Source organism: Chenopodium album, chromosome 8 (genome assembly GCF_948465745.1).
Source record: "Chenopodium album chromosome 8, dcCheAlbu1.1, whole genome shotgun sequence".
Classification (NCBI taxonomy): domain Eukaryota; kingdom Viridiplantae; phylum Streptophyta; class Magnoliopsida; order Caryophyllales; family Amaranthaceae; genus Chenopodium; species Chenopodium album.
The window spans coordinates 75,067,056-75,083,206 of record NC_137841.1 but is presented as its reverse complement, the minus strand read 5'-3'; the positions used below and the strand labels follow the sequence as shown (position 1 = coordinate 75,083,206).

General features: G+C 33.4%; 3 protein-coding genes across 3 annotated transcripts; all 3 read right to left on the bottom strand.

Moving 5' to 3' along the window:
* Positions 1-352: 352 nt before the first annotated feature.
* Positions 353-3,611, bottom strand: LOC145556705 (xylan O-acetyltransferase 1-like). The gene is made up of 5 exons (XM_081618359.1): positions 2,845-3,611; positions 2,515-2,686; positions 1,510-1,709; positions 1,237-1,395; positions 353-1,016 (listed from the first exon to the last, which is right to left on the bottom strand). The coding sequence occupies exons 1-5, from the start codon at positions 3,450-3,452 to the stop codon at positions 662-664; spliced, it is 1,494 nt and encodes a 497-aa protein (XP_081474485.1). The 5' UTR covers positions 3,453-3,611; the 3' UTR covers positions 353-661.
* Positions 3,612-6,079: 2,468 nt separating this feature from the next.
* On the bottom strand, positions 6,080-9,095 carry LOC145556704 (gibberellin 2-beta-dioxygenase 2-like). The gene is made up of 2 exons (XM_081618358.1): positions 8,113-9,095; positions 6,080-6,791 (listed from the first exon to the last, which is right to left on the bottom strand). The coding sequence occupies exons 1-2, from the start codon at positions 9,007-9,009 to the stop codon at positions 6,384-6,386; spliced, it is 1,305 nt and encodes a 434-aa protein (XP_081474484.1). The 5' UTR covers positions 9,010-9,095; the 3' UTR covers positions 6,080-6,383.
* Positions 9,096-11,490: 2,395 nt separating this feature from the next.
* Positions 11,491-15,800, bottom strand: LOC145556703 (uncharacterized). The gene is made up of 7 exons (XM_081618357.1): positions 15,411-15,800; positions 15,146-15,292; positions 14,896-14,994; positions 13,302-13,493; positions 13,052-13,171; positions 12,147-12,218; positions 11,491-11,916 (listed from the first exon to the last, which is right to left on the bottom strand). Exons 1-7 carry the CDS (start codon positions 15,783-15,785, stop codon positions 11,692-11,694), a joined length of 1,230 nt encoding a protein of 409 aa, XP_081474483.1. The 5' UTR covers positions 15,786-15,800; the 3' UTR covers positions 11,491-11,691.
* Between the last annotated feature and the right edge of the window lie 351 nt (positions 15,801-16,151).

The window sequence follows — 16,151 nt, the reverse complement described above, 5'->3', positions numbered from 1 at the left end:
GTCAAACTTCTCCATTCTTAAAGAATATTAAACTCACTCACCTTTCACGACGAGGTCAAAATAAAATAACTTGTACCGTATTTTATGATTCATTCACGTATAAATAAAACAAATTAGCATGCAAGACCTTGTTCAATTTGTCTTAATGTAAATTTTTAAGATTTAAACTTTTTTTATAACAGTTTAAACCTATTAATGGTTAAATATGCACAACAGATATTGTGTAAGTCAAATAGATTAGAGTTTTAGGAACAAAGTGAGTATTCCGTGTATATATATATAGTCCTATAAACTTGACATACAACGCAAAAAGTTAGGAGCATACTGAATCCAGTCATGGAAATTTCATTGATTTCTTGGAGCAAACACTCCTCTATACATTTCTCTTTACCACTTTTTCTTATTGCTTCTTCATTGAATCATATGTTACATTCTCAAATTTCTTTCTTTGCATGCAGGCGATTTTCGCCCTAATCTTAATAACAAATAAAAAAAAAAAAAATTTAAACATTTTTTTTCCCCTTTCTACACCATTGGAGTGCAGCAATGTTGCAATCCTAGACATCAATTTTCAATAATCGACGACTCACAAAAATTGGACTTAAAAAAAAAAAAAAAAAAAAATCTATAAAAAAGGTCATGTCACGTGTAATATCAGAGGTCACGTGTGGCTAGAGATAATTCTAGTGTAAAGGAACTCATTCCATGTATCAGGAAGACCAGGGAGGCACCAGTGAATACAATCAGCAAACGTTTCAGGGTCTGCTTGTTGTTCTGGTGTTAACAATTTTCCTTGCTTAATGGTATGTACTGATGTGTGAGCTTCTTTTCGATACTCCGACAACGACGTTATGTTGAGGAAGCTCACCGGAACCCTCTTCATCGACTGTGTTATGTTGTGTGCAATCCTAAATAGTCTCTTGTCCGTGCCTACGTTTATTGGCATCGATGTGTTCAAGATTGGTGTCGTCTCTAGGGCACATTTTATACCATCAGGGTTGTCCCAGTCCAAACTCCTACAAGAAAAAATGACAAGTACTCATTAAAAATCTACATATAATTAAGTCATCTTATCGATTACTCCATGCTACTACTATACACGTAAGAATATGACTTGTGTACGTATGAATTGTGCATACGAAAATATATCAAACACGAAACAAATACTTCACTATACAAATACTAATTAATTTAGTTTGTGTATAACAGATTAAACAGAATAAGATAGAAATTTACTTGATATGAAGAGGAGACATGCTCATGAAGAAAACCGTTGTACGATTAGGATCAATGTTTTTATCCACCCATTTAGACCATGTCTTCAACACCTTTGCATAAGCCACCGGCCTCTCAACCTCATCGTACTCGGTTGCCCCTTCATCGAACGATCCTCGCCTGCTCGATTAATCAATAAACCACCATCATTACTAATCATTCAAAGCATTACTCAATACAGTATTAATCAATGAATTAAACCAAACAATACTAGCTAGCTAAATAGTTACTTACAAAACTTTCATGTTAAAAGTGTTCATCCACCAAATGTAAGTGTTGAAGATTAGATAATCTGCATCCTTCCAATTTACACCATGTTTTTTAATTGATTTAGGCATGATGATTCTGTCTAAAATGCTGTGCATTTTTGGATCATCAGAATTTGATTCTACTAAGAATGGTGCCCAATAGAATTCTACCGTAGCATTGTAGTCCTGCATTACACCCAATAACAAATGTTACAAATAAAATAAATTAAAAATTCTAATCTTAAATTTCAAGCAAAGTTGTACAGTAGTACTGTAGTAGGAATATACACATAACATATGATATCCTCAACCAAAATGATTTAAGACTATGGTTTATATACATTATTTCATCATATCATATTATCATATGATAAATTGCATGCCATATGGCCCACAAAATTGCACTTTTATTTCATAGTGGGTGACCAAATTCTTACAATATGTTAAAGGAAAAAAAAATATGTAAACAAAAAAAGTGTTGGTTTTGGTTTGAAAAGAAATGTTGATTACAATTGATTGGAATATAAACTTTTAAAAGTAATTTAACCAATTCTTTTTTAATACTTTGTTTAAAAGTTGTTCCAATTATGATCTTTGGATCCCTAATTTTGCAAATTTGCATCATTACATTTAACAGTAATACTTACCACTAATCAAATTAATCAAACAGAAATCTCAATAATTTTCTTATATATACCTTAATAATGATACATACTGTTACCCTTCATTATAAATAGCCAACTAACCATAAAAACAAAAATTTATGAATATGATTTGATTATTGTTTGACTTGCATTATAAATAAAGCTGAAAAAACTAACCACCAAAATCACATTATTATGATATTTTGAGACCACCGACTAGAGATTATTCTACATGATAATGACTCATTTATACTACCTTAGTCCAAAATAACATTTTGCATCACTAGTCATTCAAATTACACTATCGATGTGACAATAAATCGAACAAGGGGAATTAAGAGACAAACCTCGACCCTGAAGATGTTAAACGATCCAGTCTTGACCAAACTCTTCCTACTAGAAGGAACAACCGATTGAACAAAGCACACCATTGATTCCCATTGATTTCTATTTAATGAGTCACCCACAAACATCAATCTTTTATTTCTTAACTTCTCTAGCAATAATTTTGGCTTGAATCTGTCACAATCCACCAACCATAAAAATTCAATAAATGATCATAAATTTAATTATTTAAATACAAACATGCCATATTCATATATTATAATATAAACATACCAAAAACAATACAAAAATCATATAATTAATTGAGTAATTAAAAAGAAATTAATTCTTACTTTGGCAAATTGCAATCTTTAGGTTGCCATCTCCAATTTTGGTAAGTTGAATCTTTTCTTCCATTTCTCATACAAGTAACTTGTTCAGTGAGAAATTCGCATTCATGTTCCTTATATAATGGGTGTGTAACATTATCAAAAACCCATTGTCCTGTAAATAAATCACATTCTTTTGGAGGTAATTCAATCTCTTCATCATCTTCTTCTTCTTCAACTACAGTTTCACTTTCTCTCTCTTCCTTACTACTTTCTTTCTCTAAAACTGTCTTCTTTACATCATCATTATCCTCAGAATTCAGTTCCCCTGTTTCTTGCTCTGTTCTTGTTTCGATCGAAACATCCTCTGTTTTGGCCCCAATTTTAGCTGAAATTTCTGGGTTTTCCATGATTTGAACTGGGTTTATGTCAACTGGTTTGTTTTCTTGCATTTCTTGAACTTTTTGCTTAGAAAATGGGAATTCTGCAATCGATTTGACATCCTCATTGTACATGAAAAACCCGAAAAGAAGTATCGAAAACACGACGACGAAAACAGAGAGGTTGTTGTTCTTCTTCTGCTTCATTGGATTGTCAGAGGAGAGAAGAAGGAGTGATGATTTTCGACGCATGGGATTGAAAGGAGAAGAAATGGTGGGTTGAAAAAAACAGAGGAAAACAGAGGAAATATAAAGAAACAGGGGAAAAACAGAGCATCATTTATGATTTTATGATGAAGATTTTGTTGTAAAAATTTGTTTAAGGGTTTTGTTTGGTGAGAAGGGTTTGTCTTAAAGGAACCAACTATTGGGAGAGTTGTCTTTCTCAATGCTTATTTCTACTCCATTGCTTAACTACTTTGCACTAACTCAAAAATATATATATAATTATAAATAGTTTAATATATTAAATTATAAAAATAAAAAAGGGGACAATTGTGTTTGTTTGAAGCTTCATCTTTGACAGCATTATGGTCATTTTCTATGAAATTCTTTTCACCAAATTATGAGAATTAAATAAGTTTGGTTTGTTATGAAAATAATTTAAAAGGGTGATAGAAATTTAAAATTAAAATTTTTTATAAATATTGAAATTTGTGGTTAAAAGATTATGAGGTAATGAATAGTAAAGATTGTGGGCCTTAATAAATTAGGAGCCTAGCTTGGTATGACAAGTGAAGCATAGCACAAGACAAGACTGTGGGCCTTGCATTGTAATTTTGTTTTCTTGGATGGCCTTATGTTTTAGGTAACATTACTGTTTAAATTTTATTCAAGAAAATAAAATATGTGAGTATGAGCATTTTTTATGATCAATAATAAATTTTAAAATTTCTAAAAAAATTGTGAGCCACCAAATTGATAAAGAAAATCACCCTTCCTCCTTCTTCATGTGTAAAAATAAAATAGAAAAGTACCCTTATTTCCAAGATAAATAATGTTAGGAATTTTATTCTATTTTTCCTTTATTTGAAAATGACTCAAGTTATGTTTATAGTCTTTTTTTTTTTTTTTTTTTTTTTTTTTTTTTTTTTTTTTTGATAGATCATTAAATAAGTGAAAGTAATTCATTAAATGTTTGTTTAATTATATATATCAAAGTTAGAGCCAACATAGAAGTGGATGAAATGCTCATATTTAAATCATCCTTCTTATTACTGATTTTATTGTATATATGCATAGGGATTAACCCTGAATGCATCTCATCTTTTGTGTCTGTAATGAGATCAATGAGTTGTCAAAAATTTCGGCAAGTGTCATCTAATTATATAGTAAGAGTACATGTGTGTTAATTTCTACTAGTAGGAAACTAGGAATTACAAAGCACAAAGTACTTGAAATATATTGCAATGATAATGTTTTTTTAATAAGTATTCATTGCTAATTATAAGTGCATTGATAATTAATTTATTATGCTTCTGCTAAGTGATTTGTATCTATTTATATTTTACCAATGAAAAGAAATATCAAGAGGAAGAAATAATTATGAAGTATATATATATAAAATTGTGGATACCTGTACATTATGTCTGATCTTTTATCGTTATGATATTAAAGCGATATATTCTAGTGGAATTAAGATGGTACGGGAAATCTTCATCCCAAAAACCATCATTAGTATAGATCAACCTTCTTAAAGGTATAATATAGAACTCCTACCAAGTACTACTTGGTTACTTGTACATTGTACTTGTCTTCTACCACTACAACACTATGCTTAGAGTGTACACAAGTAGCTAGCAACTTATACCATAAATAGTAAAGAGTACATTCTAAAGAGACTAATTAGATCAAACAACGTTATTAATTGCTAGTTGAGGCATCATTAGTCAAAAGCACTAGTTGAAGCTTTGAGAAATGATTAGGTTGATGAACTAATTAACCAAACTTAATAAGTTTAATACTTAATAATAATGAGTAGCTTTCTATTTGAGAAAAGTAGAAACTAAGTTAAAACCCCACACCTTTATCAAAACTATGCGTAGTCTAGTAGTACACCAACAAATGTCTTCTTCTTATACTTCGACCATTTGCCTACTTTAATTTATTGTTTACTCCCTCATATACTTGGTTCACTCTCAATTTTTTAAGGATGAGTATTGCATCTCTTTTATTCCAAGGCAAGCAAATTATTTGTACATTGAAAATCCATTATATATAAAGAGAATATAGTTAGTTGTATGTTAAATCAATCACCAGATTAGTGGTTGCTAGGTTTAGGTAAATGAAGAAATTAAGTCATTAACTATTATTGGATTCAATTCCTAAGATTAATTACATGGTTGAATTACTTAATGGGAGTTTTGATAGGGAAAATAGTTCATTAAAATTGACATATATGAAACATCCTTTTCCAAATTAAGGGTAACATACATTATAAGCCTTATATAATTTGCCTTAAATTATTCACTTAAGGTCTGTTCTGATTTATTGAAGTATTTTAGTTGGAGACTAAACTATACTAACCATTTCATAGTTGTAACTTATTTTTTCTTATATCACTAGAATTACTCAGTTTCATAGATTCAGACATGTTTTTCCTTTAGAAAAGTTTGGCGACAATGCTTTTGACAACAAGTGTTTTTAAGTAGGTATTATTCTCATAAAAAAATAAAAAAAAGTATTTGTTAGTAATGTACACGCAGTAGTTTGTAACTACATATATATATATATATATACTCCATAAATTAAGAAACAATATAAACATTTACTCTGTAGCATTTTAGAAGCTTTTTTCTGAGTGACCAATTGCCACCAAATTGATCAAACAAACATATATAAACACAAATTAGTGAATTACACAATAGCTAATATCAATACAATATGATCTGCTAGTTGGTTATATCACCAAAAAAAAAACAGCTTATAAATGCTTAAAATTCAAACTCATCTCATATTGGTACAAGTAGTACCATATAGAATCATCAAACAACCAATTTCCCCAAATAAAAACAGTTGAATACCTTCCTCTAGTACCATACCTATTTCCATCAAAAGAACAAAACAATCCGAATAGTCTAATAAAAAAAAAATTGCAAGGCAAATCCAACAATGTAGGTTGAATCAATCAATAACACGATATCTATCAAGAGGATCCTTAAAGTGAAGTCGTTCATGGTAAACTCTCCAAGCATAATCCTCGAAAGAAAACGAGTTAAAAACCCTCTTATCCTCTTTACCATCATCGATATTACCATCATTGGTACTAACAATACTAGGCTCAATGCTTTGAAGATCATTATCATTGTTGTCACCTTTGTTATCATCTTGATCTTGTGGTTCTAATGTTTCCTTTTCGCGGTTGTTGTGGTCCATGGACTTGTTAAGGATGTTCAAAAAGGGTGAGACAGTGCTCTCAAGAGGAAGGCTGAGTAGCACTGTCATTGATATGCAGGGCAAGCTTGAGTTTGCATCATCCAAAACCGGAGCCGGTCTTCCTCTCACTTTCTTTAGCTTTCCATTGCTCCAAACCTGTCAATTCTATCAATATTAGGTTGCTTCATTCAACACTTGCATATTACTATATCTAGATATTTTTTTGTGGTAGCCTGACTTATTACTTGACTAATAATTACATAGAAATTTCTCCAATGCATTCAAATAAAAAGGAAGGAGCTTAAGTATATATCCAAAAAAAAAAAAAAAGGCAAAATTGGCCCAACACTCCGAACTATGACTTGGATGCACCAAGCACCCTGTACTTATAGCCAAAACATTACAAAAACTAATTACTTAGGTGCAAAGCGCACCTTTAGTGAGTTTTTCGGCCACCATTCTCATCGAAGTCGGTGAATCAAATTTTTATTTTTCGATTTGCGTGCCGAAAAATGACTATAAAGGTTTCAGGGGTCATTTTGGCTACTAAGCAAAGTGCAGGGTATTGGGTGCACCCAAGCTATAGTTAAGAGTGTTGAAATTTTGCAAAAAAAAAAAAAAATGTATGTATATATGAAATTATCTATCACTTACATGCATAATAATATACCATTAGGACTTGCTCTCATACCTCAGGTATCCTATTATTCATACTCCGCCGCCATATTACATTCACACAAGGCTAATTTAGAGCTCATGCTGATAGTTTTATGGCTAATCAATAGAGTAGCTTAGAATAGAAACATTGCCAAAAATTACACTAGTGTTCTAAACTTCAAAACTCGTTCTTATGTCAATATCCATAGTAATGAAACCCGATTGATCTGATCTCCAAGTACTTGCTAGTACTACAAGTGTGTTTTCTTTTATAAATTGTCACTACTACTAGTCTGAAAGTCGTGAACATACACAATGTACTGCAAATTTGTGACCAGACATTGACACGAGAAAAATGATTTATATGACATTACGACCCTATGCATATATGTAGCCAGTTAAAATAAACAAATTGGTACATCAAAATTACGAATCAAACCTTAATAATATCGATTGACACATGATTTTGTCATACTTATTCATTAATACGAGTATATATATCATGGTTTTAGTAAATACTTATAGTTGGCTCTTAAACGTTACTACCTTGTCCTTATTAACAAATACGAGTACGGATTAATGTAATTAATAAAACAATAACGCCTGAGACAATCTGTATTCCACTATTTCAATCACTCATAATAAAATTGCAAGTCATAAACATATTACTTCGTATTATACTTGTAATTATAACCAATAAAAATCATGGATTCATAGTTGGCAAAAGTGAATTAGAACAATAGTTGAATAAAAATGAAAATGACATACATTAATAAATTAACAATTATAATAATTAAATAAGATATTGTGACGTATGTACCTGAGCAATGTCACCAAGTGTAACCAATACAGACCCAACCATCGGCTCCACAATGACCGAACCAGAATCCGACAACAAATCCAACTTCCTTGCTCTTATCTGGTACTGCAACCCCACCACATACGGGTACACCTCCCTCCCTTCCTCACCGTCCGATCTTGTTGATGATACCCACATCAACGTACTGTATTGCTTGGGCCTGAGATTGGGCTTGGGCTTTTGGCCCACCTCCTCATCACCTCTAAACGGGTTCTCAAGCCCAACTGCATTAGCTACCTTCTCCACCACCTCCAACCCTACCTTCTCCAACTCCCTAGTCAACTCTCGCAAACTTTCTAAACCCAATTTATTATTAGTAGTAGAACACTCAGCATCCAAGCAAAACGACCCCGTTTTATGATCATCGTCGTCATCGTCGTTGTTGAAGCCGAGAGGCCAGTCAGTAGGGACGGAGCTAAGTTTAACATCGAGTGGTAGCTCGAAGAGTGAGCGGGAGTCCGACTCAGCGGACTCCGCAAGTTGAGGGGTGATGGAGTCGTGTGTGAGCTGGAAGTAGCCGAGTTCAAACGAACTACGACTACTAAATGATGTGGAAGAGAGAGAAAGTGCAGGGAGAGGTTGTTGTTGTTGTTGAGGTGATGATTCTGATGAAGATGACTTGGCAGCGCCACGTGGAGAGAGACGAGTAGGGAGAGAGAGGTTAGGAGGGAGGCGGTGGAGAAGGCGGGAGAGGGTGTCAGCTGCGGCGGAGTCTGATGACGTGGAGGAGAGAGAAGGTGGTTGGGTTGAGGGTGTTGGTGGTGGAGCTGAAGTGGGTGTGGGGCCGCCGCCACCGCCGTAAAGTTGGTTGAGGAGATGATGACGTGGGTTTTGTTGAGTAGAAGATGAGCTTGCCATTGTTTATTGATGAATGATAATAACGTACAATAATATGGAGGATGTTTTTCTTTGGTATAGAGGTAGAAAAGAATGGTATCAAAGTATTCAACTCAAATTAGGGTGTTTATACTAGTTGTACTTATTACTTACGTGGAATACATTGCATTTAATAAAATAAAATAAAATACCTATCTAATCATAAAATAATTAATTAAAGGATTATAGATAATGCAATGAATGTATGTCATTTGAGATGATAATTATAATTAACTATGCATGCACACCCAACATACAATGATAGTCAATGTATTTGGCTACTACTATATATCAACACGCATGTTGAACTTTTTAAATTGGTAAGCCGAACTTAAATCTCTTAATACTTATAATATCAACACGCATGTTGAACTTTTTAAATTGGTAAGCCGAACTTAAATCTCTTAATACTTATAATTTTTTATTCAGTATTTAAGATTAGAAACGTAGGAATTCATTACTCCCAAACATCCTAACTTGGCAAGATTTGAATCTCAAACCTTAAAACTTCACCAAGTGAGTCGAAACTTTAATTATTTTTAACACACTTGTTGAAACTAATGTGATAGCTAGAAAAGACCTACTTAATTAACACTAATCGTAATAATCTTTGTATTCTTATAAATTAAAGAATTGATAAACTAAAATAACCTTAGCTTGTTGAGTTGTTGACTTGTTTTACTTAAATGCATGATTTGCATGAGATATTAGATAAGAAATGAGAAGTATTATGTTCATACTAATGGAGTGGATGTATTATTATAGGCTTAGCGTATAGAATTAGTTTTTTGTGAAATTTCTGCTTAAAGATAGGTAGGTGTCAGTGTCACTTGGAAATCAAATACTATGACATAAAATTACATTATAAAAATATAATTAATCCTTTCAGAAATTAACCCATACATAAAAACATATATTCTTCATACAAAAGGTTATTCAATAAAAAGTGTTTAGGAGTTCAATAAAGCCTAAAGGGAATAGCATGCAACTACTTTAACTGAGATTTGCGAACAACGAAATCACTTTTGTGGGTTAATTCTTTATTTAATAGATAACAAACAAATAAATAAATAAATAAATACTGTACTTCTATAACAGAAGCATTATTAATTGATTAGTATACGAATATGGGAAACAGAACACAGTGTTTCAGGAAATGGAGGAAAAGAAGGGTCGTGTATGATGTGTATCACTGTACCAGCACATTTGACACCCACAAATTTGCAATTAGAGTAGGGTTATGCCAACAACTATATCAAACTATTTGCCATAAGTACTTGTTTAAGACACAATTAGAGTAAGATTAAGCGACTTTTTAATAAAAGTTTTGCTGAATACAATCGTTAGAGATGTTAACATGCTATTAAATACTACGGAGTACCAAGTATATGATTTTCAAAAAAGGTTACCCTACAATCGACTACATACGAAGAACTAGTATTAGTTTGAACCCAATGTGGATTCAAATTTTTCATAAAATTTGGAAGTAATTCAACAAATAATAGTTACAGAAATAAATTTAACTTTGGTAGGAACAAGGAAGAGTAATATTGAAAAATGAAAATGGTGAAAAGCGAGAGTTAGGCACCTTAGGTTACGGGAGAATTTTCTGTGGCTTGGCTGATGCGAACATTGACAAGCATGTGCTGCCAACACTCCCACCTGCCACTGCATCTGCTATTTGTTTCTCTGCATCTTTTTTTTTTTATTTTCAATGATTCATTCATTGTCCTCTGCTATCTCTTATGTTTCATGAAATGGTCTTAGAACAGTTTTGTTTAACCTCTATGTTCACCCGGAGGAATGTCATACAAACACCCGGGGGCAGGGAGCTGGGAGCGGCAAAAACTCCAATACTGAGGCTGTGATAGCTTGAGCCTTGAGTGCTATATTGGTCACAAAAAGTGCTATCAAAATCTGGTATGTGATCGGTTTTAGTCAAGTTGGGCCGAATAAAATTTGAGATATGCTAGATCACTGCATCTATGTAGATCGAATTCTAAATTGGGTCTATTAGATCACTTCAAGTTTGGTCAGGTCGTTCTTGGATCGGGTTGATCTTTGACAGTCTTACTACTTACTGTGCAATATGTAGGTCCAATTCACATAGCAAGATGTGTGTGGGTAAAAAACCACGGAAGTAAAAGATGCAGCCCAATATAGTTCACAACAGCTACGAAAAAAAAAAAGAAAGAAGAGGAAGAAAAAAGAAGAGCCCAAAATCAACCTACATGCAGCCACTCTTCCACTTGAAATTCATGAAGCGTGTACAACAGCTACAGATACATTAACTCATTAAGCTTCACACTTGGATGACAGTGTCCTAATAATCAATCCAACAACACTTTCGAGTGCAAATGTAGGAAAAAGTAATCAAGCAAGAAACTATATTGCCCTCTAATTTGAAGATTTAAAAAAAACAATGCACTAAACAACTTTGAAGAAAATTTTGAAAAATAGTTTTTTGGCTACTAACAGTAAAACAGTTTACCCTTTGTCACATAATTCGGAATGGTATCAAGATTCAAAACTGCAAGTATATAATTAAACCCAAACTCATGATGGGGACTTAAAAATTGGTCTCACGAGCTAAAATAGTAAAAATTTGTTAACTCTCTCAAATCATTATCTGCCTTATCTAGTAGCAAACAAACGTCTGCAAGCTCACAACTTCAAAGCTGCTTTTGCCATGGCAAGAGCACCCTCATAGGTTGTATGTCCACCAATAAAACCGCTCATATGCACAAAAACACCTCCAGGGATGCCACATCCCTTGGATAAATCATCATCCCTCAAACCTCTCCATGATTCTGGAAGGGCCTTCCTGCTCTCAAATCTATCAGGGGCTACTGCCACTGCCTGGATTCTCCAGTGTTTGCTTCGGTCATCCTACCAAAAAGATATGATATTACCAAAAAAAAATGTTTGAATTTGTTATAAAATCATCCTGACTTACACTTGAAAAGCAATTTTCATCAACAAAATTTGATGTTCCAAAGAGGTGGTTTCATATAGACCAATGTCAATATTATTATCAAGCAATGTTCAGCGGTCAAGTCAAAGGACAGACTAGAACAATTTTTAATAACTTTCTTAAGAAGATAATAACTCTGCCATACCTGGTAAAGAACATATTTGATGGGAGGATCAATCTTCATTTCCTGCTCAAGCTCAAATAGATGGAGTTTCCACTGCAAGGAAAACACATCACATCAGAACGAAATTCCAAGTTTTATGTAACTAAACTTTCCTGCTCAAGATAAGATTGCTTCATAAAAGAGTTTTTAGTTTATCATGAACTCATGCAACTCCCAATCAAGACCAACAAATATCCATTTGACAGTGATAGTTTCAAATAAAATTGAGCAACTCCCACCGTTAAATTCAACAGGAACTTGAATTGAACGAAAGATTAAACAAATCCAACTCTGTTTTAGTATTATTGATTCCAACTTCCAAGTAACCAAATATATCAGGTGCCCTTAAAAGTCAAAACTCTCAACTTCTCAAGGAAAAAACATGATACATGGTAGTGATTATCTTTAATCACAATGGTCAGGGTTAAATTTGATGAGCAGTGGGAAGTGGAGCCTACACACTATTTACTCTCCAAGGATTCTAACTCCCATACATATTGTGCAACACAAGGTGATGGACTTACTTCCATATGAGTTAATTAAAGAATAAATATTCATAAGGTCAAATCTTAATGATCAAGTTGAATCTAAATGAATAATCTCAGAAATCTTTCCAAATGTACAATGATGATAAAATTCAAACACATCCTCCATAGTCTACACTCTACACACACACACACACTGACACACACATAAAAAAATAAAAAAGAAAGAAAAGGGAAACCGCACAAACAAAATGTTGTAAAGAAATCATGTTGAAGTAGTTATGAGTATTATTTGTTGATCCAGACCATCGACATAATTGTGAATCAGTGCAACATAACGAAGATATTCAGATTATTTGCAAGTAATAGATAATGGAAATAAAGATCTGTAGAACTACTTACCGGACAAAATCTATCCAAGACCATTATCTCTCCGCTAGGGTCAACATCTTTTCTTGCTGATAGACACTCCACCACAATGGATCGAGCTGGTAACCATGATTTTGCAAGAAATCGGAGATTCTGAGAGTCAAGAGATGTTCAATGTCAAAGCAGACTAGAAGCATGTGACAGCTCAAATTCTGATGTTTCAAAAAGGACAAGCAGCAATCACTAAGCATTAAAAGGGTAAATTACAATTCAAGAATCTCACATCCAAAAACTCGCCACCAGCTAGATTCATTGCTCTCTCAAAGGCTTTGTTTTCGTTCTCGGATGATTGATCAGGATCTGTCCAATCCAAATTCAGTTTTCCAACTCTCGAAGACAAATGAGTATTGTTGACATATCTTGGCGGCTGGTCAGTGTCGTACTGATTAATTCCATTATCAATTGCATCAATAGCCTGCATCAACAATCAATATTTTATAAAATGGGTCAATATAATCTCAGCTTGTCAAAGGCATCAATTTTCCTATGTTTGGATGTTAATATAGAGAGGGGGATTAAAAAAAGGAAAAAGATAAACATAGCCCTAAGAAGCTAAATAAGGAAATATTGAAGATAAATTAACATTAATTACACCGATCTGCGCGTGATTTTGTCATGAATTCCCAACTCAATTCCATTTTAGGAAGTATATGAGTATATCTAATGCTTATACATAGACCTAAGGACTACATATATCATTATCCCTAAAAAAAATTCATTTTCTTTACCTCTTGAATGAGATTAATTTTTCCAAATGATAGAAGGATTGAAACTAAAGAATTACCCCCCCCCCAACCCTCCTCCCAAAAAAGAAAAACCCACCTCTTCCCTCCCTTCCCTTCAGCCCATCATACATTAATCAACATGCAAATATGCAATCTCAAAGTCTTCAAGCTAGCAAAACACTACGACATACTAAGGGACAAGCAAGTTAAGCAACTAAGACCGAACCAACCCCGCCCCCCCCCCCCCCCCCCCCTTGCCCAATCCTCCTCTTTCACAACCGCCCTCCAAAAATAAAGAAAGAACAAAAAACCTTTTGCTTCTGTCCAACGTATTCCAATTCAAATACACTCTCGAGCTAATGAAATTATAGGATCAAAAGCAAGTTACCACAACTAAAAATCACAGAGTCAGCCCTGAATCTCACAAATGCTCATGAAAGAGAAAGAGGTTTGATAAACAAGGATCATCCTCCTAGAATTCCTTCGCTGTGTGAATAACTTAATTCAGAGCTTCCCCCTCCAAATCATCCAAAGCCCTATGGTAACATAATTCCCTCGTCTAGATTTGAGCCAAAATAGAATGCATTGTACTAACAACAGTATAGCTTAGCAGAGTTGGCACTTGTTACACACACACACACACACACATACACACATAAAAGTACTATGCAAATACAATACTTGAATATAATGAACTCTAATGAAAGAGAATCCTAAAGAACATTATCACAAATACTTAGTACACTAATTGGAGTATTACACAACAATACTTATAATTTGTTGCAAGAGTAATCACCTATCAATGCGCATAATCAATATAGATGTATAAAGTATTCAACCCTTATTTCCAACATCTCAATCAAATGGATGACCAATAACCAACATGAATACTTCATTCATCTAATGCAGAAAAATAATAATAATAATAATAAATTAGTTCCACACTACAAGCAACTCGAACTTTACCGATCAAAATTCTTCCACAAAAAGGAATTTCATAATCAAAACATCACTAGTTAACAACAATTCCACAATATTTGATCAATAGAGCCAGTAAAAACTATAAATTCAATAAAAGGCAAAGGTACAAACCTCCATAAAGTTCCTATAGACAGCAATAAACAGCCGAAATACATCTTGGTGTCCTTCATCAAGCCTCAATTCCTTTGCAATTATCTCCATCCCAAAATGCTACATTTAAATAATTACAAACATAAAATCAAAACTATATTTCTTCAAAAACCCAATTCAGATAAAATAAAAATGAAATAAAAAAATCCCAATTCTTTATATAACTTTAACACAAAATTCAGATTAAACAATTAAGATAAATTTAAATTACCTTGTAGACAAGACCAGCACTACTAAGCTTAGTATTAAACCCATGACCAAAAACCTCTGCAAAACCCTTTTGATGATGATCATATCTATCATTACTTGGATCATACACTCCTCCTACATCCAAAACTGCATTCAATGTCTCCAAAACCTGCAAAAAATTAATCAATTTAAATGAAAATCCCAAAAAAAAAAAGAAAAACTTGTAAAAATCAAAATAAAACAAAATTCCAAAAAGGGGTTTTAAAGAAAAATCAATACAAACCCACCTGAGGATCTCGGGTTCGAACAATTTCAGCACCAGAGAATTTGTCAGAAAGACGAATCATGAAGCAACCAAGAGCTTCGTCGCAGTGGAAGCTGCCATTGTGGGTGCCAATGCGCTTGAGCTGGGCGTTAATGGGGGAACCAGTTGAGAAGGTGGAAACCCTAGAAGGTGAGAATGCCATGAGAGAGAAAGAAGAGGAAGAAGAAGAGAGGAGAGAGAAAGAGGTGAGGAAAGGGAAGAGCTTGCGACTGCTTGTATTAAACCCTCCTCTGCTTACTGAGAGCATTAACATGTCCTTTCCTCTGCCCTTTTTGCTCCTTGGTTTTTTGTTTAGTTTGGTTGTGTAGGAGCCTAGGGATGCCCTTTTGGTTTCCATTGCAGACTAATTACAGACTTTACACAACACGACGCGATACGATTTGATCATAAGTTAGCCGAGAATTTTTTGAACGAGTTCAAACATAGACGTAGTTTGTTTACTCCAATATCTACCTCTCTAAATTGAGGAAGACAAATTATTTTTGAAAAAATCCATTACAAGGAATTGTGATAATTTTTTGTAAGAACTAAGCTATAATTTATTGGAATTATTATTATACCTTCACTTGGTAGAATCTTTGTTAGTATATTCTATAATCATACTTGTATAATCTTAAATGTATAGAATGTCTAAGAAATGAGGGATTAGGGATTACAACATTTGTATTTTTCTAAGTTGTTGGTAAGGCACACGAGCTAGCTT